General features: G+C 37.4%; 1 protein-coding gene across 3 annotated transcripts in view; it reads left to right on the top strand.

The window, feature by feature from the left end:
- The window catches only part of SGCE (sarcoglycan epsilon), a 193,345-nt gene that overhangs the window by 50,397 nt on the left and 115,663 nt on the right, over window positions 1-27,285 (top strand). For all 3 annotated transcript variants that reach the window (XM_053714063.1, XM_053714062.1, XM_053714064.1), the window contains exons 3-4: window positions 7,706-7,863; window positions 22,234-22,306. In XM_053714063.1, coding sequence (XP_053570038.1) covers window positions 7,706-7,863; window positions 22,234-22,306 — 231 coding nt within the window. The remainder of the gene's footprint in view (window positions 1-7,705; window positions 7,864-22,233; window positions 22,307-27,285) is intronic.

The raw sequence follows: 27,285 nt of genomic DNA, 5'->3' as shown, positions 1-27,285 counted from the left end.
GACACGCCGAGACCAGTCTATCTGCATCTGCAAATCTCTAGGAGCGTGCAGCCGCACGCTGCATAGATTTAAAGGGCCATCCATCAATTATAGGAACTCCCACCTGAAAGGCACAGGTGTGGAAGTTCCTATAAAAGGCTACTCTGTGCTTTACTCTGCACTGATTTATTGCCTTGGTAGGTTCTATACCTTGTTCCTGCTCCTCTGCTGTGACCCTGATGTATGCTTATATTAATGCTGAGACCAAAGACCTCTGCTATGATACTTGGGTATGCTTATAATACTGTTGAAACCAAAGACGTCTGCTGTTACACTGATGTATGCTTTTACTACTGCTGAAACCAAAGACCTCTGCTGTGACTACTGCTGAGACCAAAGACCTCACCAACAGTACCCGCTGGGTTCTGTGCTTGTTGAGAGACTTGTGCCTACTTATATATGCTCTCTTGTTTCAGGATATTTTGCAATTTACCTTACCAACAGTACCTGCTGAGTTTTGTGCTTGTTGAGAGACTTGTGCCTACTTATATATACTCTCTTGTTTCTGGACATTTTGCAACATTCCTCACCAATAGTACCCGCTGGGTTCTGTGCTTGTTGAGAGACTTGTGCCTACTTATATATGCTTTATCAATTTTGTTCCCGCATTACATTTCACTAGTAAAGTATATTCAAGAAAGATTTTCTTTGCTTTGGCTTTTCATTCCTGCATACTGAGTTCCAGACACCTCCCTCAACCTTACAAAGATGATACTACAGAGCAAAAATTAAGTGCTATAAAGGAATAGGATGCTTGAATAAAGGGCAAATGTTTGGAAAAATGTCAAAGCATTACGGTAAAGAATAATTTTTCACTCGAGTAAAAATGAAAAAGCAAAGGCTTAAACATTAAAAAGTAAATCCCATAATAAGTCATCTAAAAGGTCTGCAGAACATATAGGAAATCCTGATTAAAATTATTTCCTTTCCATCATTTACCCAAAATCACTCAATCACTTTAATCACTCAAATAATCAAAGCAATTTGTTAAAAGATGCACATATGTGAATTCCCAGCAGATCATAAGTGTAGTTCATTTTTATTATCAATATTTAGATGTCACATATTTCTAGTATTTTTTAGAAAACATATTTATGAATGGGTCATTCTGCTAGATAGCTAGTCTGGAAACTTTGGAAATATTTTTCCCATTTCTGGAATCCTGGAATATGAATGATGGAGAACACCCTACAGGTTTGTCTCTGCACAAGGGCCTGATGACCAAAAGCTTGCTAGCAGGGAGAGAAATCAAGCAAAAACAGATCAGACAGGTGTCTGTCATAACAGAAGTTCTAATTGGTGGGTCCCATAATAGCATACAGTTTTTACCAACCAATAAGAGCATACGATGTGAAATGTATCTTTTGGGAGAGAACCCTGATGTTTTGATTCTACTGAGGGCAAAAGTTCAGCTTCAAATGTTTTATAGGAAATGAGCAAGTAGAACAAATTACAGAGCTGCTACTATTAAATGGGATGGGGGCTTGTCTTTAGGGCAAATGCATAAACATTAAAATCACCATCCAGTGTCTAATGCATCATTCTTAAAGGTATAGAAAGGTCAAAATTGAAATGTACATGGGTGCAATTTAAATTTAAATATGAGGATTTTCTCAATATACTTCTATTAGCAATTATTTTTTATTGAGGTTATTATAAACACACACATTGTATGTAGAAGTGCCAAAACACAAGTAGTACAAACTTTGGGATATAATTCACAGCAATAATACAGTGTATAGTCAGGTAAATACAAATACAAAGTGAAATGGGTAGAGATAGCTGTAACCTCATTTTTATAATTACATCAACCTCCTCTGAAGTTAGTAGGTCACTTTTGGACCATGGCAAAATATAAATATTTAATGGAGGTAAGTAAGTTGAGTCTATAGCTGCTTTTGGGCTTGGTAGGGTATAAAACATTAAATATATATATCAACAACAAATTTTGAAATAAGTTTCAACCATCATGGGTAACATTTTGTTCTTCTGTGAACATATGAATTACACTCATCAACAGCTCATCACCGTCTAGAGAAATATAAGTAAATAAACACATGTGTACAATTAATACAGAAATAATAGAAATGGTATAATAGATCTTTTATTAATCTGTCTACTCCCTTTCACTACAGAAAATGTGTTATGCACACTCCAAAGTTGAGATCACTGAAAAGAAGTATTGTTGATGAATGAATTAGATGGTTGTCATGTAAAGGAAAGATAAATGTTTCTATAAGATTCATTTTCCTTTGCTTACGAGGTAAGCTCGATGGTGTCAGGGGGGCAGAGCCATCAAAAACCTAGAAGGGCAATACTGGAAGCAAACATAAAGAAATATTTTGTTAGAACAAAGTATATACTTCATTGTGAGGAGACATAGGATATCTGCATCAAGTTTTGACCATATAAGATGTTCAGCAGCCTGTACCACCCCTCTGGGATCATGTCACCACTTAACCAATATGGTAAAGGGATATGGTTTGTATCTCCCCTCAGGGGTAATTGTCACCACTGGACGGAGACGGAGAAGGGGTATTGGATATGACCCACTCTATCACGCAGAGTGGGAAAGGGTGAGGGGAGATACCTTATTTTTCTTTCATTCGCTATAAAAAGAGTCACTAGAGGCCATATCATTATCTTAGCTGAGTAATAGGGATATACTTGAGGCTAGTAGGACTATAATAGTACTAAAATAATTGCAAAAGCAAGCACAATCTTTCAAATTGTGTAGAACATGTGGGCACATAGAAAGCTAGGGTTGTAATAGTTATAACATATGTGTTATTGGTGTGCAATATGGATACATGACAACGTGATGTTGGCTCCAAGTATCTTACACATCAACTATCAGAATCCCTTCCAGTTCAAAGTATGTACCTGTTACTAGGGTAAAGGAACTATTGTCAGATTATGATATAAAGAGTGACCAATCTAGGTAGTAGCATCAAAATATGCTGCTAACTATGTATGATGATCCGAGGTAAACATGTATTAGCTTATCCCATTGGGCTAGGGAATGGGTACTATGGTTGGCAAAGACAGTAATCTTGAAGTGTAGGAGAGATCACTACTCATATAGGGTCATTGGCTCCTATAGATGGTCTAATATCTTTGAGCAGTTCCAGTATTCAAGTGGGTCATATAATGAGGAACATATGGGCAGGGAGATATATGTTGGTTACTCTATATTTAATATTATTGGCTAAAAGTTTGTCCATATGTGTTTACAATCACATGTCAATTATGGAGGCAATATTTAGATTGGGGATATCCCCGTTCTCTAGGTGTCCTCCCAGAATCATAAATAGTGGTTAGTATATACTAGTGGCATTTTAAGACCTAAGAGAATTTGTACTACACAAACATTCCTCAGTAAGACTAAATAGGAGGACTAAGCTGCTCCGTCTCGGCCGCCGACGGCACAACCATATTATTATATCCCGTATATCCCGTTTAAAAAGAAATGAGCAATAAGTACAGGGATGAGATTCCACTATGGTATCTCCCTATGTTATCTAGGATATGTATATTGGTAGGTATGTTTAAAGTACAAAGAGTGTCCAGGATAATGTTATATATACTCCTAACAGGTTAAATAAACCCCAACTAATGTAAAACTGTACCTTGCATCTACAAATTACATTTCCAGATATATATCTGCGTCCTTAAATATAACAAGAACATATATGGAACCGTCCATGGACTTCCAGTAAACAAGTATAGTGCAACATGAAACAAAGGCATGTGTTAACTTTAGCTATACACAAAACTTAGTAGGCTCCCACAATACATATAACATCTGCGTTAATAAATCTTATACTAACTTTTTTGCCCCTTTAAATAGAGCAGTCTTCACATATTCATGAACACACATAAAACAATTATCATAAAAAGTCTGAACTAGTATTCTAGAAGAGGTTAACCAAATTAGAGTGACCAAAGGGATATCATTGCAGAAAAATTCCCTCAATGCATATGCCCCCTATATTGGAGAGTCCCATACAATTGTATCTGTCCCTTTAATTGAAAAAATATTCTCACATTAACAAAAACATTTACAATTGATATATTAAGACTAAACTGTTATTCTGAAAAAGACTAACTATATTTACGTATCTGAAGGGATATTACTTAATAAAATATTTTATGGTGGAAATCTTTCTAACTAGCTAACCCAAATCTATCTAAAATAAAGGAGCTATGATTCTAGGCTCCAAACAACTGATGTATAAAAGCTACCCTACACCGGATATTTGCAAAAGCCTGGAACCGGTCAAGCCATCTGGGTGCATTCCGGAGTCAAAGTTTTGGGAGCAGTTCAGACCAGACTTCACAAAGTTAGCGGACATCATGAAATAGTGTGAGAAGTCATTTTGCTGAGTCCCTCCAGGTGAGGCCGCAAGGGAGCGATCGATCAATTCTGGACCCAAACTTATTCCACTCCTCATCCGCTTGGTCAGATCGCACCAAAGCTCCGAAGCCACATCAGGCCCAAACAGACCTTCATACCAGGCAGGCACTCCTGTTACCCAGCTGCTGAGATGGTATGCGCTGCTCAGCTGTATCGCTCCATGTTCCTGTGAAGCAGCTTGAACAGCGGGAGATGGCGTAGCCTCCGGGTAAGCAGTAGGCTTGATATTTGTGCTTGTAACATCTGAAGAGGTTAAGGTTCCGCCAAACTCAATTGCTTTAAGCTGCTCGGAGGGTTCTTGGGGTAACTTCCGTAGCTGTGCTTCATGCCATCTTGATATTAGCATGGGATCAGCATCAGTCGAAGTAAACGCTAGAATCAATCCCTGCTCCAACTGTAGAAATTTTTCATTTAGGGTATCCAGGAGTCTTTTCACACAGCTTGTCATCTCCATTATTAGGCTTCCACGTGGGCTGGGATATGGCCGTTCTCCAGAAGTCCCAGCACTAAGCGTCACAAAAGAAATGTGAAATTTCTTTGCTTGTCAGCATCTTTTTTTTTATGTTAGTTTCTGGTTGTATGTACTCGTTCTGTGGGCTATCAGATGTAATAATTACCTCGGCTGGGCTGAACTTAACGGTCAAATGTGTAGTTAATTGTACAATAAAGTCAGAGCTTTGGTAGCTGGTGACCGCTCAGCTTCAGAGCTTGCTCGCCCCCCCCCCCACAAATGAAGTCTTTACTGATGCAATACGTGCCACCGATAACTCTCTAAGCAGCTATGATGTTGAATACTGGTTCATGGGCCCTCACAGCATATGTGTGTATGCAGCTAAAAAGACCAATAAGCTTTACTAGAAGCATTCTTGCTGATGGAATTATATTGCAAAAATATTTATTTTTAAAACTGAAATGCACCCGTGCAATTTTCAACTTTGACTTTTCTATCCCTTTTCTATCACTTTTCTAGTAGTCTGAAGGGATTTTATAGTGCATGTACCCAGCGCTACGGAATTTTGTGGCGCTATACAAATAAATGATAATAAAAATAATGTAGCATAAATAACAGTGAGAGTTTAGTAAATGTGTTTGCTGTACTAACCAAATAAACAGTATTCAAACAGTAGAAATCACAACAAAATAACCCGATCAGTAACAAAAAGCAACAGAGGTATAGAAAGGAACAAACAACACAACAGATAATATACAAGGACCGCTGCTTCTTAACTTCCGCTTCAGTCTGAACTGAAGCGGAGAGGTCGGAAGCAGCATCCGCTGCCTCATAAATAGACCCCTAGATCAAGAAAAAAAGCTTTGTTTCAAGAATATAACAAGCTTTTCGACCATACTGACTATCATTGCATATTCAACAGCTTGAACTTTTTCTATCTTTTAGCACATACATTTCAGTTTAGAGACATAACGTTGAAACCTTGAAAATGCAGTAATGCAAATATATGATGATTTGAAAGAAAAAGAAAGAAAAATAGCACTTGAAAAATATGACAAAAATACTCAGTTTTAATGACTACAGGTGATGCTTCAGGATGTTGTCCATCTGATCTATATAAGATGCACCACAAAGAATCTGATAAAGACCTCTTATGCAGTTATGAGGGCTAAAGGGAGAGCCACAAATTGGAAACATACCTGTTGCAGTGAGCCTGGGGAAACTGCACTGATTCAACCACCCGTCCTGCCCTTGTGTAGGAACAACATCAATTATCCAAATGTTAAAAAGCTGTGGAATAATTGTTCAAAAGCCCCTTCCCTTCAAAGTATACCAAGGTTCCAACAATTTGGTTTATGAGGTCTAACAATGTTTTTCCTTTATTAAAATATACATATATATGACAAATTCTATGAATAATTAATTATTATGCTAATTTCAATATTTTATATATAAAAGTTACCTACCAATTCAACTGTTTTTATTCAAGTAATAATTTATAAAAAAAATGTATTGTTTTAATCCATGATGAAAAATATATTAACTGAAGATAGATATAAACAAACTCTGAGGTGCTAATTTTATGAAACTTTTGTGCAGTGGTAAAACAGTATGAGGAAGTATATAATGTTGGCAAAAAACGGAATCTGATAACACTTTACACCGGCTGAATGCTTTAACTCGTTGTGTCTTGGGGGCCCATTTATCAAGCTCCGGATAGAGCTTTATGGCGGCTCGCCAGAAACAGCAGTTATGAAGCAGTGGTCTAAAGACCGCTGCTCTATAACCCTTTCTGCCTTCTCTAAGCAGGCGGACACACATCGCCGAAAATCAACCCGATCGAGTATGATTGAGTTGATTGACACCTCCCTGCTGGCAGCTGATTGGCCGCGAATAGGCAGGGGGCGGCGTTGCACCAGCAGCTCACAAGAGCTGCTGGTGCAATGCTGAATACGGAGAGCGTATTGTTCTCTGCATTCAGCGAGGTCTGGCGGACCTGATCCGCACTGTCGGATCAGGTCCGTCAGACCTTTGATAAATATCCCCCTTGAAGTTAACACCAAGAATAGAAAGTCAGCCTAAATGTATCTAAACTGTGTAGCTGGCAATAATAGAACTGTCACTATGTACTAACTTTTATTAGATATCGGCAACCCTTGTATGATTATAATGATGTATCCCTTTTTAAAGGGACATGATACCCAAATGTTGAAACACTTGAAAGTGATGGAGCATAACTGTAAAAAGCTGACTAGAAAATATCACCTGAACATCTCTATGTAAAAAAGGGAGATTTTTTACCTAAAAACTTCTTAAGTATTTACACCTCACTGTAAAGAGACTTTAAGCAGTCAATCAGGATGCTAGTCCTAGGACTTGCAAGGGAGCGTGCACCTGGCATGTTTAAGGAAGTTTACTATGAAATCTCACAAGATTTCAGTGAAATCTCATGAGATCACAGCAAAGCATTACCTCAGCACTGTTGATGCTGATTGGCTATTGTTTTTTTTGTTTTGTTTTTCAACTTGCAGCTGGACATCTGCTGAAGTATAACTGTTCACAGAGCTCTTACTCTGGTGAGCTGAAGAAAGTGAGGTAAAATATCTTTCAGGAGATGTTCAGGGGATATTTTCATATCAGCTTCTGCTTTTTACAGTTATGCTGTATCACTTTCAAGTGATTTAGCATATGAGTATTATGTGCCTTTAAATTCAAAACAAAATAGTACAGAACTTCACAAATATTCTCAAATATTCTGAATCAGATACTGAACTTAACACTGGATTTTTCCTGTTTAGGTGAAATAAGTAATGATCCTATAACATTTAATACAAATTTAATGGGTTACCCCGACAGACCAGGATGGCTACGTTACATTCAGCGGACTCCATTCAGTGATGGTGTACTGTATGGGTCACCAACTTATGAAAGCGTGGGGAAGCCAACTATTATTGAGGTAAGGAGTTATATACTGTTATTTTATGGTATTCCATAAAAAAATAGTTATTTAAATGTCTTTACAATGTGCATCTTTAGAGTAAGCTAAGTTTATCTGTCTCATGGATTTATCATGTGTGTAGCTGGTAATTACTAAACGTTTCATTTATTTAGAATTGGATTGTGCAACCTAAGACCCCAGGCCCACAATACAGCCTTCCAGTGAACCCACTTGCCAAAATTTGTAATGTTTGTGTTCAAGCTATGGAGATATTTTAAAATATTTTCATTGGGATCTGCATACAATCTCAAGCTTTTTGTGATATTATAATAAAAAAATAGACTGTAATCCCAAAATATTCCTTTATCTTCTAAAAAAAGAAGAGCACGCCACTGAATCAAATTAAAATACTGTACACTAATTTATTCTGTCCAAACGCAAGTTTAAATATTTTTCCTGACCTGAATATGTAAACAAATTAAAAAGCACAAATAGTTTCGGCCAGATTACGAGTTGTGTGTTAGAGGCTATGCTGTGCTAATGAGCAGTTTTCTCTAACCGCTCACTTACCTACAGCGCTGGTATTACAGGTTTTTACAAACCCGACGTTAAAAGGCAAGAAGTGAGCATTGAGCAAAATTGTGCTCCTTACCGCACTCCAATATCAGCGCTGCTTAAGTCAGCTGTGAGTTGGTCGTACAAGCTCGTGCACGATTTCCCTATAGGGATCAACGGGGAGAGCCGGCTGAGAAAAAGTCTAACACCTGCAAAAAAGCAGTGTAAAACTCAGTAAAGCAGCCCCATTGATTCCTATGGGGAAATCACATTTATGTTTACACCTAACACCCTAACATGAACCCCGAGTCTAAACCCCCCTAATTTTACACTTATTAACCCCTAATCTGCCGCCCCCGACATCGCCGACACCTACATTATACTTATTAACCCCTAATCTGCTGCTCTGGACACTGCCACCACCTACATTATATGTATTAACCCCTAATCTGCTGCCCCCAACATCTCTGACACCTACATTATATTTATTAACCCCTAATCTGCTGTCCCCAATGTCGCTACAACCTACCTACACTTATTAACCCCTAATCTGCCGCCCCCAACTTCGGCGCCACTATAATAAACATATTAACCCCTAAACCGCCGCACTCCCGCCTCGCAAACATTAGTTAAATATTATTAACCCCTAATCTGCTATCCCTAACATCGCCACCACCTACCTACATTTATTAACCCCTAATCTTCCACCCCCAACGTCGCTGCCACTATACTAAATGTCTTAACCTCTAAACCTAAGTCTAAACCTAACCCTAACACCCCCTAACTTAAATATAATTACAATAAATCTAAATAAATATTAATATTATATTACCTAAATAATTCCTATTTAAAACTAAATACTTACCTATAAAATAAACCCTAAACTAGCTACAATATAACTAATAGTTACATTGTAGCTAGCTTAGGGTTTATTTTTATTTTACAGGCAAGTTTTGTATTTATTTTAACTAGGTACAATAGTTATTAAATAGTTATTATTTATTTAATAACTACCTAGCTAAAATAAATACAAAAGTACCTGTAAAATAAAACCTAACCTAAGTTACAATAACACCTAACACTACACTATAATTAAATAAATTTACTAAATTAAAAACAATTAAATAAATTAAATTAATTTAGCTAAAGTGCAAAAAAAAACACTAAATTACAGAAAATAATAAACAAATTACAGATATTTAAACTAATTACACCTAATCTAATAGCCCTATCAAAATAAAAAAGCCCCCCCAAAATAAAAAAAAAACCCTAGCCTAAACTAAACTACCAATAGCCCTTAAAAGGGCCTTTTGCGGGGCATTGCCCCAAAGTAATCAGCTCTTTTACCTGTAAAAAAAAAATACAAACAACCCCCCAACAGTAAAACCCACCACCCACACAACCAACCCCCCAAATAAAAAGCTAACTAAAAAAACCTAAGCTCCCCATTGCCCTGAAAAGGGCATTTGGATGGGCATTGCCCTTAAAAGGGCAGTTAGCTCTTTTGCGGCCCAAACCCCTAATCTAAAAATAAAACCCACCCAATACACCCTTAAAAAAACCTAACACTAACCCCCTGAAGATCGACTTACTAACCCCCTGAAGATCGACATCCATCCTCAAGGAAAAGGCAGAAGTCTTCATCCAACCGGGCCGAAGTCCTCAACAAAGCCGGGAGAAGTCTTCATCCAAGCCGGGGGCGAAGTGGTCCTCCAGACGGGCAGAAGTCTTCATCCAGATGGCATCTTCTATCTTCATCCATCCGACGCGGAGCGGCTCCATCTTCAAGACATCCGACGAGGAGCATCCTCTTCTTCCGACGACTACCCGACAAATGAAGGTTCCTTTAAGTGGCATCATCCAAGATGGCGTCCCTTAGATTCCGATTTTCTGATAGAATTCTATCAGCCAAACGGAATTAAGGTAAAAAAATCCTATTGGCTGATGCAATACTATGTTTATTATAGTGGCGGCGAAGTCCGGAGCGGCATATTAGGGGTTAAAAATTTTATTTTATTGTTTGCGGGGTTAATAGGTAGTTTATGGGTGTTAGTGTACTTTTTAGCACTTTAGTTATGAGTTTTATGTTACGGCGTTGTACCATAAAACTCTTAACTACTGACTTTAAAATGCGTTAGGGATCTTGGAGGTAGAGGGTGTACCGCTCACTTTTTGGCCTCCCAGGACAGACTCGTAATACCAGTGCTATGGAAGTCCCATAGAAAAAAGACTTTACGAAGTTTACGTAAATCGTTTTGCGGTAAAGCCAAAGAAGTGTGCAGTGCCCCTAAACCTGCAAGACTCGTAATACCAGCGGTAGTGAAAAAGCAGTATTAGGACCTGTTAACGCTGCTTTTTCAGCACAACTCGTAATCTAGCCGTTTGTTTTTAGATGTTGAATGGTGCTTTCAATTTAATTGATTTAGGACTTGTTTAGGATAGCAAATTAACGCTTTTGCAAAAGCAATATTTGCGCTCCACTTAGTAATATCAGTGCACGCGAATGTGCACTGGTATTACAAGTGAGGTGCAATACAAACGCGACCTCACATTCACATTGCAGGGAAGCTTTACGCTCACGAGAGCATGCTTCCATAGGCTACAATGGGAGCCTTATTCTCATGCCGTCATAAACAGCATACAACCTAAGCGCAGTGAAGGGGATAAGTCACGCAGCAATGGACGTAAAATTTAAATATATATGTATATGATGTATATATATCTATATATTTATGTGTTAATGTGTGTATATATACACATATTAACACATAAATATATACGTATATAAGCATATACAGATATATTTACAGGGAACACACAGTCCCCATAGACCACAATGTAAAGGTACTTTTCAGTGCCGTTTTTTTTCTAACACCCACCACTTTTAGCCCCTAAAACTACTTAGTGCAATTTATTTTCATTTTATTATTTTATTTTAAAAGATGCCAATATTTTTTAATGTATTATATCCACTACACAATTTATTTTGGGGGTAATTGGGAAACATTTAAAAAATTAACCAAAGGTCTGACCTCTGGTTAATTTTTTGAATGCTAATTGCTACTGCAAGCTTGCGGTAGCAATAACCATCCACTTGTAATGGCTGGTATTTATTGCGCGCCCGTAAACGGGCAAATTAGCCAGTTTACAAGTGTGATAAATTAGCACTCCACTTGTAATCTAGCCCTTAATAAGCAATAATATAATATGTTTTATGGCTATAAAACGTGGATATCAGAATGTATTTCATTAAAGGGCAAACAAATAATTTCTCTATGTTCTGCATTTCTGTTTTCATTGTGCATTTGGCTATTTTGTGAAATGTATAATAAGAGGATAACGATTTATACTAATTAGAAACATGACCTACATTAGCTGCTGGGAGATTTTCATTATATATCTCTGCTCTAGTAAACTTTTGGCTGCTGCTTGTACATTTATTAAAGGCAATAATTACAAATCAGTTTGATTACATTTTTCACCTCTTTGCCTTGGTGCAATATTTCAACATAATGGATCATAATTACACATTATTGTTAAAGGGACAGCAATTAAATATATGGGCTAACTTTAAAGGGACATTGAACACTAAATAAATGTTATAAAGAGTGGTGTATTCAAAGCAATGATTTGTCTGAGAATAATGTACAGATGTATTTTTTATAATTATATTAGTTGTTTAAATATTGATAAAATTAGCCACCAATCAGCAAGCACAACCCAGGTTCTGAACCAAAAATAATCAGGCTCCTAAGATTACATTATGGCTTTTCAAATAAAGATAGCAAAAGAACAAATAAAAATTGATAATAGGAGTAAATTAGAAAGTTGCTTTAAATTGCATGCTCTATCTGAATCATGAAAGAAATTTTTATTTTTTTTATGTAATTGGCAAGAGTCCATGAGCTAGTGACGTATGGGATATACAATCCTACCAGGAGTGGCAAAGTTTCCCAAACCTCAAAATGCCTATAAATACACCCCTCACCACACCCACAATTCAGTTTTACAAACTTTGCCTCCTATGGAGGTGGTGAAGTAAGTTTGTGCTTGATTTTCTTCTGTGATATGCGCTTCTCAGCATTTTGAAGCCTGATTCCTCTCAGAGTACAGTGAATGTCAGAGGGATCTGAAGAGAGTATTGCCTATTGATGTTATGGTTTTCCTCACGGGATATCTTTTCAAAGGTTCTCTGCTATCGGTCGTAGAGATTCATCTCCTGCCTCCCTTTTCAGATCGACAATATACTCTCATATTCCATTACCTCTACTGTTACTGTTTCAGTACTGGTTTGGCTATCTGCTATATGTGGATGGGTGTCTTTCGGTAAGTATGTTTTCATTACTTAAGACACTCTCAGCTATGGTTTGGCACTTTATATTTTATTATAAAGTTCTAAATATATGTATTGTACTTATATTTGCCATGAGTCAGGTTTATGTATATTTCCTTTTGCAGACTATCAGTTTCAAAATTGGGAAAAATATTTTTAGGAAGTTATTTTTTCTTACCTGGGGTATAGTCTTTTTCTTTAAATTTACTATTTTTCATTAAATTTTCACGGGCAAAATTAGGCTTGCGAGGTTGCAAAATGCTGATATTTATTGCGTCATTCTTGGCACAAGTATTTTTTTGGCGCAAAGGTACGTTTGGTGTTGCAAATTCGTAATTTCCGGCGTCTTAGTTGACACCAGGTTTCCTTCCACAAGGTTGCATCTGCATGACGCGAGTTGCGTCATTTCCGGATATTAGCGCCAAAAAAAATTTCATTTTGCGTTGTGCGTCATACTTGGCGCCAAATAATTTCATTATTTTAAGCCCACTTCCTATATGCCTCTTGCTTTTTTTCTATGCTCAGAGGGCTATGCTGTTTGCATTTTTTTCCCATTCCTGAAACTGCCATATAAGGAAATTGATCATTTTTCTTTATATGCTTTTTTTTTCTCTTACATTTGCAAGATGTCTCAATCTGATCCTGTCTCAGAAACCACTGTTGGAATCTTGCTGCCTGATAACAGTTCAACCAAAGATAAGTGTATCTGTTGTAAAGTTAGTGGAGATTATATCTCCAGCTGTGGTATGTAACAGTTGTCATGATAAGCTTTTACATGCAGAGAGTTTATCCATCAGTACTAGTACAATGCCTTTTGTTCCTTCAACATCTAATGTACATGATATCCCTGTGAATATAAAAGATTTTATTGCAATTTAGAAGGCTTTGTCTGTTATTTCCCCTTCTAATAAACATAAAAGGTCTTTTAAAACTTCTTACCTAACGTACTACTTTGTATAGTTCAAGGGGCCTCTTTTGTTCATCCAACCTGGACTGTAATCACAACAGATGCAAGTCTTTCAGGTTGGGGAGCTGTCTGGGGATCTCTGACAGCACAAGGGGTTTGGAAATCTGAAGAGGTGAGATAACCAATCCATATTTTAGCACACTGCGCTATTTTCAGGGCTCTTCAGGGTTTTGCCTCTGTTGAAGAGAGAACTGTACATTTGTTTTCAGATAGTCAATATCACAACTGTGGCATATGTCAATAATCAAGGTGGGACTCACAGTCCCTTAGCTATGAAAGAAGTATCATGGATACTTTCTTGGGCAGAATCCAGCTCTTGTCTAATTCCTGTGGTACATATCCCAGGTGTAGACAATTGGGAAGTGGATTATCTCAGTTGTTAGACTATACATCCGGGGTAGTGGTCGCTCCATCCAGATGTGTTTTTTCATCTAAACAAGAAACTTTCCAGGTACCTATCCAGGTCCAGTGATTTTTAGGTGGAGTCGGTGGATGCGTTAGCAGTTCCTTGGTTTTACCAACCTGCTTATAGCTTCCCGTCTCTAGTTCTATTTCCAAGAGGGATTTCCTAGATCATCATGGAACGATTGTTTGTGTTTCTTGTAGCACCAGCATGGCCTCACAGGTTCTGGTATGCGGATCTTCCAGTTGCCAACCTTGGCCACTTACTTTAAGACCAGAGTTCAGACCTTCTGTCTCAAGGGCCGTTTTTCCATCAGGATCTCAAATCATTGAATTTGAAGGTATGGAAATTAAACGCTTAGTGCTTAGTCATAGAGGTTTCTCTGACTCAGTGATTGATACTATGTTACAGGCTCGAAAATCTGTCTCTAGGAAGATTTATTATCGAGTCTGAAAGACTTATATTTCATGGTGTTTTTCTCATAAATTCTCCTGGCATTCTTTTAGAATTCCTAGAATTTTACAGTTTCTTCAGGATGGTTTGGATAAAGGTTTGTCTGCAAGTTTCTTGAAGGGACAAATCTCTGCTCTTTTTGTTTTGTTTCCAAGAAAGATTGCTAAACTTCCTGATATTCACTGTTTTGTACAGGCTTTGGTCTGTATCAAGCCTGTCATTAAATCAATTTCTCCTCCTTGAAGTCTTAATTTGGTTTTGAAGGCTTTACAGGCTCCTCCTTTTGAGCCTATGCATTCCTTGGATATTAAACTACTTTCTTGGAAAGTGTTGTTCCTTTTGGCTATCACGTCTGCTAGAGGAGTTTCCACATTATCTGCTCTTTTTTGTGAGTCTCCTTTTCTGATATTTCATCAGGATAAGGCAGTTTTGCGGACTTCATTTAAATTCCTACCTAAGGTTGTGAATTCTAACTATATTAATAGGGAAAGTGTTGTCCCCTCTTTGTGTCCTAATCCTAAGAATTATTTGGAGAGATCCTTACATTCTCTGGATGTTGTAAGAGCTTTGAAATATTATGTTGAAGCTACTAAAGACTTCAGGAAGACTTCTAGTCTATTTGTTGTCGTTTCTGGTTCTAGGAAAGGTCAGAAAGCTTCTGCCATTTCCTTGGCATCTTGGTTAAAGCTTTTGATTCATCAGGCTTATTTTGAGTTGGGTCAAGCCCCGCCTCAGAGAATCACAGCTCATTCTATTAGATCAGTCTCCACTCCATGGGCTTTTAAGAATGAAGCTTCAGTTGATCAGATTTGCAAAGCAGCAACTTGGTCTTTTTTGCATACATTTACTAAATTCTACCGTTTTGTTGTATTTGCCTCTTCGGAAGCAGTTTTTGGTAGAAAAGTTCTTCAGGCAGCTGTTTCAGTTTGATTCCTCTGCTTATCTTTTAAGTTTTTTCTTTGCATTTATGAAAAAAAACTTATTCTTTTGGGTGTGGATTTAATTTTTTCAGCGGAAAATGGCTGTTTTTATTTTTATCCCTCCCTCTCTAGTGACTCTTCTGTGGAGTTCCACATCTTTATTGCTATCTCATATGTCACTAGCTCATGGACTCTTGCCAATTACATGAAAGAAAACATAATTTATGTACCTGATAAATTCATTTCTTTCATATTGGCAAGAGTCTATGAGACCCATCCTTTTTATGATGGTTATGATTTTTTGTATAAAGCACAATTATATTTCCAGTTCCTTTTTGATGCTTTCTACTCCTTTTTCTATCACCCCACTACTTGGCTATTCGTTAAACTGAATTGTGGGTGTGGTGAGGGGTGTATTTATAGGCATTTTGAGGTTTGGGAAACTTTGCCCCTCCTGGTAGGATTGTATATCCCATACGTCACTAGCTCATGGACTATTGCCAATATGAAAGAAATAAATTTACTTACATAAATTATGTTATTTCTTTAACTTTTTTAGAGCATCCAAACTTTTTTTTCCGATCATGAACATTCCACATCTCCTGTTTTATTTATGAATATATTTCACAGTTTTAATAGTGATTTAATCACTATTTTAATATTTTATTGATTAAGCATTCAAAAGATTAAAAAAGCCTACATATGCCATGTAAAAAAGGTAATATTCTTTTTTTAAATAACATTTTTATGGAGGTTAATAACAAAAGACAATACAAAATCGCCATATAGCAAAAATCAACAGTCAGTAGAAATGATTACAGTGAGCATTCTGAAATTACATCAGTTAACAGGAAAATTTGTTTACATATCTTATATATAATAATTCATTTGGTCAAGTTATAAGACAGCAATAATGGAACATCTGTTCATTGTTTAACTTACCATATATGATGTAAAACGTTATCAAACCTCACATTTTGTAAATAAAAGTATATTTAATTATTTCCTATGAAACTATCCACTTAAGTAATAAAGAGGAAGTTACCATTGGTAAACAGTGGCTGCTCTTGTACCACCAGGAATATAAAATATGTGATAGTGGGGAATAAAATAAAAAAAGTAAAAAGGGCCAATCTTGGACCCATATAGAATGAAGGATACTCTTGGACCTACTTTTGTGCAGTTTGTTGTCCCCCATTGAAGTATATGGCCACTTTTGTACCATCAGCAGCTATTAAATCCCAAGCGGGGGAGGAATGGGGGCAGAACTAGGGGCACTTTTGGACCCTTGATAGGTAATAAATAAGATAAGAGTGTAATCTGCTCTATCGCAAGATATATAAATTGAGCTCCGCACTGGACAACTATATTAAATAAAATTTGGGATGATAGGGCTTACAAGTGAGATACACAATAATACGAGCAAAAACATAAAACTACATCCTGTGAGTAATAGACAGGAACTGGAGTGGTCATCAAGAAATAAATGAGAAGATACTAGTATGAATACCGCGTAGACAAAAAATGTAACTTAGGTGAGGAACTTAAACATGTTATTTCTCGTGTCTAAAGGTGCAAGTAAAATATAGGCAGACAAAGGGCTTTAACATAGAGATACATACATACACATGTCTAAATATGTATATGTATGCATACTGTGTATGTATATATATATATATATATATATATATATATTTATATGTGTGTACATATATAAACACATAAATACATATGTATACATATACCGTATATATACATACATTGGAGCCCTTTGCAGTCAAGTAGATGAAAACATGTAAAATCATATTTTTGCAATATTCATATTTAATAAAGTGTTATATATACTGTGTACATAGCAATGTTCCACTGTTCTGCACATAGCAGAATATGTTCTATGTATTTTTAAGTAGATATTTCTATATATATATCTGTATATATCTATAACTATTAATAAGTATATATATATATATATATATATATACATACAGTATCTCACAAAAGTGAGTACACCCCTCACATTTTTGTAAATATTTTATTATATATTTTCATGTGACAACACTGAAGAAATGACACTTTGCTTCAATGTAAAGTAGTGAGTGTACTGCCTGTATAGCAGTGTAAATTTGCTGTCCCATCAAAAAAACTCAACACACAGCCATTAATGTCTAAACCGTTGGCAACAAAAGTGAGTACACCCCTAAGTGGAAATATCCAAATTGGGCCCAAAGTGTTAATATTTTGTGTGGCCACCATTAATTTCCAGTACTTCCTTAACCCTCTTGGGCATGGTGTTCACCAGAGCTTCACAGGTTGCCACTGGAGTCCTCTTCCACTCCATGATGACATCACAGAGCTGGTGGATGTTAGAGACCTTGCACTCCCCCACCTTCAGTTTGAGGATGCCCCACAGATGCTCAATAGGGTTTAGATCTGGAGACATGTTTGGCCAGTTCATCACCTTTACCCTCAGCTTCTTTAGCAAGGCAGTGGTTGTCTTGGAGGTGTGTTTGGGGTCGTTATCATGTTGGAATACTGCCATGCGGCCCAGTCTCCAAAGGGAGGGGCTCATGCTCTGCTTCAGTATGTCAAAGTACATGTTGGCCTTCATGGTTCCTTCAATAAACTGTAGCTCCCCAGTGCCGGCAGCACTCATGCAGGCCCAGACCATGACACTCCCACCACCATGCTTTACTATAGACAAGACACACTTGTCTTTGTACTCCTCACCTGGTTACCACCACACACTCTTGACACCATCTGAACCAAATAAGTTTATCTTGGTCTCATCAAATCACAGGACATGGTTACAGTAATCCATGTCTTTAGTCTGCTTGTCTTCAGCAAACTGTTTGCGAGATTTCTTATGCATCATCTTTAGAAGAGGCTTCCTTCTGGGAAGACAGCCATGCAGACCAATATGATGCAGTGTGCGGCATATGGTCTGAGCACTGACAGGCTGACCCCCACCCCTTCAACCTCTGCAGCAATGCTGGCAACACTCATACGTATATTTCCCAAAGACAACCTCTTGATATTATGCTGAGCACGTGCACTCAACCTCTTTGGTTGACCATGGCGGGGCCTGTTCTGAGTGGAACCTGTCCCCTGAAACCGCTGTATGGTCTTGCCCACCGTTCTGCAGCTCAGTTTCAGGGTCTTGGCAATCTTCTTATAGCCTAGCCATTTTTTTGTAGAGCAACAATTCTTTTTTTCAAATCCTCAGAGAGTTCTTTGCCGTGAGGTGCCATGTTGAACTTCCAGTGACCAGTATGAGAGAGTGTGAGAGCATTAACACCAAATTTAATACACCTGCTCCCCATTCACACCTGAGACCTTGTAACACTAACGAGTCGCATGACACCGGGGAGGGAAAATGGCTAATTGGGCCCTATTTGGACATTTCCACTTAGGGGTGTACTCACTTTTGTTGCCAACGGTTTAGACATTAATGGCTGTGTGTTGAGTTATTTTGAGGGGACAGCAAATTTACACTGTTATACAGGCTGTACACTCACTACTTTACATTGTAGCAAAGTGTCATTTCTTCAGAGTTGTCACATGAAAAGATATAATAAAATATTTACAAAAATATGAGGGGTGTACTCACTTTTGTGAGATACTGTACATGTGAAGAACATTTGAAAGTGAAATATTCACATTTCCATGTTGGGTTAGCGTATATTAGAATATGCAATCAGGTTTTCATGCGAGTAGGGTATTAGGTTTTTTCCCCACTTGTTTTGCTCCATTGACTCCTATGGGGGAATATGTTATTTTACTTGCATCGGGTTAACATGTAAGTGAATACTTTTTCCTTTCAACTTGTAATACGAGCGCTACCCATCGTGCGCTAAAAGCTTACTTCTAGTGATCTTCAAATAATTTTGTCTCACAACTGAGCCTTTATCGAGGATTATGAGGTAAAAGCAGCTAAATAGATCATCTAATATAGTGAAAATTGTGGGGATCAGATATTGCTGGAAGATGTATTACAGTATTAATGGATATAATAGTTGTAAAGCTCAATCATACATTGCCATAACTAACCTTATAGCATAACCCTTAGATGTGTCTTGTATGGCACTCAATGTAAGAGAAGGTGAGATGTAGACCCGAACTCAAAAGTTAACTTCCCTTATTTCCACGTATAAATTATAATCAGAAGTACTGTGCCATATTATTCTGGCCGCAGATAACACAGTGTTAGCTATTAAGGTATCAATGTGGGATGAGGGAGAGAAGGGAAAAAAGGTGTATATCATCCCAAGTGTAAGATATAACCTTTTACAGAGTGCATTGATCATAGGGAAACTATATAAACACATCTATTAGCTAGATAAGATTTGTATGTCCACTAAGATTCAACAAGTAAACATCCCCATGCAATAACACCTTAGGGAAACAATCTGAAAATAACAACACATTTATACAGGAATACAATTATTCAAAAACTAAGTAAACAGATAAAAAGAGAACCCTGGCATACTTGACAGTCTCCTACAAATATTATGTACCCCACTCTATTTTCTCCGGCCACTACTGGGCCATGCTGAATTTCCTTGATCCAGCAATAAGAAGTCTCAAACCCATCCAGAAGAGTGAATTGATTGCTGAGTTGATTGGAATGAGGTCGGAGATAGTGAAGGAGACTGAGTTGTATCGGATGAAGCAATGTAAGGTATCCAGAACCATGATGTACTCCCTTAAGTCTCTAGTAAATGGTCCCAAACTATCAGATGAGATTTCACAAGCGTCAAAAGTGGTGTTAGGGGGAGCTGGAAATCCCTCCTTAGGACTGCTGTCAAGCCCCTAAGCTCTTCCGTTTTCTCAGGGACAGTCTGCCTGTAGGTCAGTAGCAATGTTGTAAGTTATATAGCTTAGGGTTAGATTTTCAAAAAGAGCCATGAGGATCTGCTCAAGCTTCCAAAAATGAACATCAAGGCATTGCAGCAAATTAGATTCCCTCTGGTCTAACATTGTTGCCGTGGTAGAAACGGTGGCATAGTCTAGCTCATCCCCCATAATGTATCTGTTTGTTTGGTAGATAAGAATGGGTTATCTGGTTCTCAAATGAAAATTACAGGTGGAATTCTCCTTATACCTGACTTCCTGGAGGGGAGGGGTGATCGAGCCTTTTTACTATGCAGCCTCCAGAGTCTTCAGTGGCTAATCTAGCTAATTCTGTATAAATTAGTGTAAAATATATGTATTTTCCACACCAGCATAGTGTTCACTGCTATATGTCATGGAATTAGGAGCTCAATGGTGAAGCTTAAATGTGATTACATGGCGTAGATTAATTTATTGAGCAGAGTTTCTGGTTTATTGGCCATGTGCAGCCATGGCACATACATGCCCCACATTACATTCTGTATACAATCATGCATATACATGCAGAAAATAGTCTTCTGGTGGATTGGTGTACCTGTAGTGAATGTTATCAAAGCAAAGCATCTGATTAAACTGAGCAGAGACATTTTCTTAAAGCTATATGAAACTGTGCTCTTTTAGAAGAAAAAAAAGGTTAAATCACAGTAAACATAAAAAGAAACAGATTGTATTAAAACAACAAACAACTTGCTTATTTTCTTGCAAAATGCACATCGAACGTCTCAGTGTAGTCACAAGGTTTAAGTTATATTTTCCCATGATTTTGCAGCAAAAGTGCCCTACTAAGCATAGACATTAAACTGACTGCAACTAAATTAGTTGTCTCATAGCAACACTTTAAAGGAAAAACTGCTGCTTTGCCTAAGCTCTTTTGTTTTCTCTGGGACAGTCGGCCTGTAGGTCAGTAGCTATGTTGTAGGTTCCGTATTTTAGGATTAGACTTTCAAAGAGAGCCATGAGGCTCTGCTCAAGCTTCCAAAAATGAACATCAAGGTATTGCAGCAAATTAGATTCCCACTGGTCTAACATTGCTGCTGTGGTAGAAACGCTGGCATAGCCTAGCTCATCCTCCATAATTTAGATGTTTGTTTGGTAGATAAGAATGGGTTATCTCAAATATAGATTACAGGTGGTACTAAACTGACTGCAGCTAAATCAGTTGTCTCATAGCAACACTTTAAAGAAAAAACTGCTACTTTGCCTTCTTGTAGAGACCTGAGCCCCCATTGTGGGGCTGTGACTGGAAATAAAAGATCCTTCACAAATGGAGTTTAAAAAAAAAAAAGAAAAGAAAGAAATGATAAAAATTCTTTAATCCTTAAAAAAAATATAAATAAAGTATATTGCAAGAATTCTATTAAGTATATCCCACTGCTTAGTGCTTTTTTATTACAACAATGAAATAGAATGTTTTATATCTCTTAAAAGGGAGAAGAAACACAATTCTTTTTCTTTTTTGATTCAGACATAACAATTTTAAAGAAAAATTTTCAATTTAAGTCTATGATAAAATTTGCTTTGCTCTCATTGCATTCTTTGATCATGATCTTTGATGATATGAATTATGAAAGAATGAATTTGACTGGGTGAAATAAATTATTTTTAGAGACACCATTGCAGAATAACAGAAAAGTGCTTAAAAACTACACTCAAACAATCAATTTAAGTGTAAAGATACAATTCAATTTATTCATGCAGCCCTTGTTTAGGGTACCCATTTTCAGGAAGGGCAGCTGTTTCATGTTTGAGGTTTTGCCTCTGAATTTACAGGTGTGATAAAAGTAGAATTACCGGAATGCTTCTGTATATATTTTATAGTATGTAAAGTTAAAGTAATTACATTTCTCCTGATTTGTTTTCTCAATAGATCACTGCTTACAACAGACGCACTTTTGAGACCGCAAGACATAATTTAGTCATCAATATTATGTCAGCAGAAGGTATGTTGGTTTGAATTCATTTTTATATTAACTGGGAATATAGAACCTACTATTCTGCAAAATAATGACCTTTAAGCATGCCTGGTCCGACTTCAGTTAGTATGAAGCTGGTCACATGCCACATCTTGCAGCTCTGTGTGAAATCATTAATGTAGTTTACAATACGAACTGAGGATGGTGTGATGCATAATACCTCCACTTCAACTATACTGATAATAATTTGCTCATTGTGACCCTGCATTTTGCCATCTGATCTGAGCTTTGACAGATGATAGCAAGTGATGAAAAATATTGCTGTAGTGAAGTAGCTAAACATTAAACCTCAAATAATAAAATTGAATTCAATGTATTGTTAATTTAACCGTAACTTCATCCACCATGGATTTCATTTTATTCAAATTAAAAAGTAATTAATGTATTAAAAATGTAAGTCTTTATATTTCTCCATCAGCCTATCATCCTCTTTATTTACACTGCCTTATCCAATGGTGTAACCACATAGCTGGCATCACTATATTCATATGCAGCTTGAACTAAGCATAGTCACACAGTCGGCAGGCTCCATGGTTACAACATCACTGCCTATTTTAATGAAAATTATCTCATTACAGATTAAGCAATGTGGAGGTTCATCCCCAGGGGTACCATAACTAATTAGTTTAAATAATTAAGTAGCATAACTCAAAAGTGCTAGAATTGATTTGAAATAATGTTATATTTCAGATTAAATTTCCACACACTTAAAATAAGTATTACCATAACAGGACATTTATTTTTACATTTTGTTTTGTCATTGACCTGAACCTTAAATAGACAATAAAGTTAAAATGAAGCTTAAATGGATTGGATAGAGAATGACATTTTAAACAACTTTCCAATTTACTATGAATCCACTATAGATAGAAAGTATTTGTTTAAAACAGCATTTCACACCAAATAGATAACAAGGCAGCTCTGTATCCAAATAGGGTTTTATTCCAACATTAGAGCTTTAAGCACTATTGATTTAGAGCCCTGTCTGTTTTTCTTCCTCATGAGGGATAATTTTATAGAGGCTGTTTACTGCCATGACCAACATATAATCTGTATCCATGTTGATATTCTCTAGAGCCTCTATCAATTGTATTGAATCCCTTAGATAAAACTTCATATTTTTGACACATGGTTGAAGATAAAAATCTACATATTGTGATAAAGAAAACATTAAAGTGCTACTTGCTATTGACTTTATGGATTTTAGGGAGAGTAAGCAGGAACAGCCATATTTGGAATATATCTTCATCTATCAATCCCTGTTCCAAGCCATGTCTTAAATCATGTCAATGAGACTCTAAAAGTGTTTTGCTGGGTCCCTAGTATGTTTTAGAATGTGTTCTCATGTGGTGTCCAACAGTTGCTATGGCTACTGAGGAGGAGAGGTCAGACTTTTACTACTACCACTCGTATGTTGATAGGGAGGCTTGCGGATATGGCACGCAAAAGCATGAGTAAGGCTAACCGAAATCTTGATATTATTTGTGCATACTTACATGGATTTAAGGGTATGTTGAACTAGAGATTATATATATACAAGTAGGAATCCTGGTGTACACCAAAGGAAAACCCCAAGATTTGAGAGCGCTCCCAATATCGGTATTATATACTTAATCACAATATGTGACTACTTCATAAATGAAAGCTAATGCTAAGCCACTTATATCACCTGCTGCTAGTTTCTAAAATCAAAGAGATTCTCCTCAAAATCTCTTTTAACACTGATATCACATACAAGTATATAGAAAGCGCTGGTGGTTATAATAAGTTTAGAACATTCCGCTCTACAAAAGGCATATACATATATGTTGGAAGATTCACACCATTGTCTCCCTTATGATATTTACACTAATAATAATACTTGATGTATATGGATATGCTCTATGAAAAGATAACATATATGAGACACTATATTGAAGAGACCTCTGAGAGTTTTAAACTCAAGAGAGGAACACGTCAAGGATGTCCCCTGTCTCCATTACATTTTAACCTAGCATTAGAACGTTTCACAATCCTTTTAAGACAGGAGCTGGTAGGAATTTGGCTGGAAGGGGAAAAGGTTATACTATCTGTCGGCTAGATTACGAGTTGTGCGTTAGGGTAAAAAAGCAGCGTTAAGAGGTCCTAACGCTGCTTTTTTACGCCCGCTGGTATTACGAGTCTTGCAGGTTTAGGTGTACCGCATACTTCTTTGGCCTTACCGCAAAACGACTTATGTAAACTTCGTAAAGTCTTTTTTTCTATGGGACTTCCATAGCGCTGATATTACGAGTCTGTCCTTGGAGGCCAAAAAGTGAGCGGTACACCCTACCCTGTCAAGATCCCTAATGCATTTAAAAGTCAGTAGTTATGTTTTACACTACAACGTTGTAGCATAAAACTAAACTAAAGTGCTAAAAAGTACACTAACACCATAAACTACCTATTAACCCCTAAACCGAGGCCCTCCCGCATTGCAAACACTATAATAAAAATTTTAACCCCTAATCTGCTGCTCCGGACACCGCTGCCACCTACATTATATTTATGAACCCCTAATCTGATGCCCCCAATATCGCCGACACCTACATACTATTTATTAACCCTAATCTGCCTTCCCAAATGTTGCCGACACCTACATTATATTTATTAGCCCCTAATCTGCCTTTCCCAATGTCGCCGACGCCTACATTATATTTATTAACCCCTAATCTACCTTCCCCAATGTCGCCGACACCTACATTATATTTATTAACCCCTAATCTGCTGCCCCCAATATCGCCGACACCTACATACTATTTATTAACCCTAATCTGCCTTCCCAAATGTCGCCGACACCTACAGTATATTTATTAGCCCCAATCTGCCTTCCCCAATGTCGCCGACACCTACATTATATTTATTAACCCCTAATCTTATTAACCCCTAATCTACCTTCCCCAATGTCGCCGACACCTACATTATATTTATTAACCCTTAATCTGCCGCCCCCAACGTCGCCGCCACTATATTAAAGTTATTAACCCCTAAACCTAAGTCTAACCCTAAACCTAACACCCACTAACTTAAATATAATTTAAATAAATCTAAATAAATATTCCTATCATTAACTAAATTATTCATATTTAAAACTAAATACTTACATATAAAATAAACCCTAAAATAGCTACAATATAAGGATTGAGCTCACATTCTATTGGCTGATTGGAACAGCCAATAGAATGCCAGCTCAATCCTATTGGCTGATTGGATCAGCCAATAGGATTGAACTTCAATCCTATTGGCTGATTGCATCAGCCAATAGGATTTTTTCTACCTTAATTCCGATTGGCTGATAGAATTCTATCAGCCAATCAGAATCTAAGGGACACCATATTGGATGACATAACTTTAAGGTAATTGAACAAAGTAGGAGGAAAAAGAACGATGAGTGTTTACACGAACTTATGACACAAGTAATAATCTGTCAAATGTGATGGTGTGTATAGGCAAAAAAGAGCACTTAATTTCCACCCCTTGATGCTCTTGCAATAGACAGTTCAAACTTAATCCTGCACAACAGGGTTCCTCCCTCCCTGGGTACAGGTGAATATAGACAGGGAATTGGGTCTAAAGTCACACTATTGTTGAATTGGTGACAAACAGATACCCCTTCGAAAAACACTAGGTGAATACCTTATCAGAAACTGCTCCAGCGGCTCTCTCCATATCTCACCGTCCTGCAGAGTTGATTGCCTAGGTTATAATAGGGGAGGCTGTTATCGACCCCTGGTCCCACAAGCTGTCCCTCGGTGGTCAAATGAATCAGCAGTTAGCGGCCAAACACCAGTGCTCACTCCGTCCTTGGGTACAAAGTCAAACACATAAGAGAACACAGGAGCACCTGGGGATGGCCGTTGCACAATAGTTTAATAGAGAAACATGAACAGGGTACAAAAAGATATAGCAGAAAAAATATTCAGGGAAACGTCCCTCTTAAAATGATAATAAACCCAATACAGAGATGAAAGTGCATGAAAAAGAATGAGCTAAATGACAGAACAGCGGCTAACGCGTTTCGGCGTGAGCCTTACTCATAGCCTCTTAAAACACAAGTGATCAAACAAAAGTTTAAAATACTTAGCTTCTAGACTGATTGGAGTTGGAGTTACACACCCTCCAGCCAATTAACCAATCAGTAACATATTCAGACACACGCACACCCACCTCCCCCTACCCAATCCAGTTCACTAGCTGTCGGCAAATGTAATAATAGACAATGTATTTACAGACAAAAGCTTGGAACATAGATAATAGTAACAATCCTGAACACAATTCTAATTATCCCAGTACTTATCATCACTGAGCGCTCCTAATACTGCTTTAGCAAATGTAACCAAATTAGTTCGCGAATGAACAGCGCCCCGCTACAGATGGGGATAAGAGGATCAGATGTGCAAAGCACAAATCGACCGCGCGACCCCATCTCGTCACCGGAACCGTACTTCTACACAGTTGAACGGGGTCCGGCATCACTGTTCCGTGACAGGACAGCTCTGATTGGCTAGTCAGCAAAGCGTAAACAAACGCCTATCCCTTACATAGGTTACACCCCTGGGATCCACGTCATCATCACAGGGAAATAGGTAAATAAATAAACAAGTAAACACGCGCCACCCCACTGTGTAACATTAGACGATATGAAGCAAACCACTTAGACCAAAATACCAAATTACCAAAGAATTGGAGCAACACATTACAGGCTGGTGGAAAAACACACAGCATACCTCTGATGTAAAGATGCATACAAGCAAATAAACACTGAAACAGGCTGCCTTATTTATCCAAATATTATACATAAATTAATGATCTGGTCACATCCTTTATGTGGATGTTAAGTCCCTCTACACCTGCATTCCTCATGATAAAGGGGTAGAGGCAGTACGTTTTTTCCTCAACAGGCATTATGGTGAGCAACCAGTGTTCAT

Source organism: Bombina bombina, chromosome 5, assembly GCF_027579735.1.
Source record: "Bombina bombina isolate aBomBom1 chromosome 5, aBomBom1.pri, whole genome shotgun sequence".
NCBI classification, from domain to species: domain Eukaryota; kingdom Metazoa; phylum Chordata; class Amphibia; order Anura; family Bombinatoridae; genus Bombina; species Bombina bombina.
Note: the sequence above shows the minus strand (reverse complement) of the source record. Positions and strands in the feature narration are given on the sequence as shown.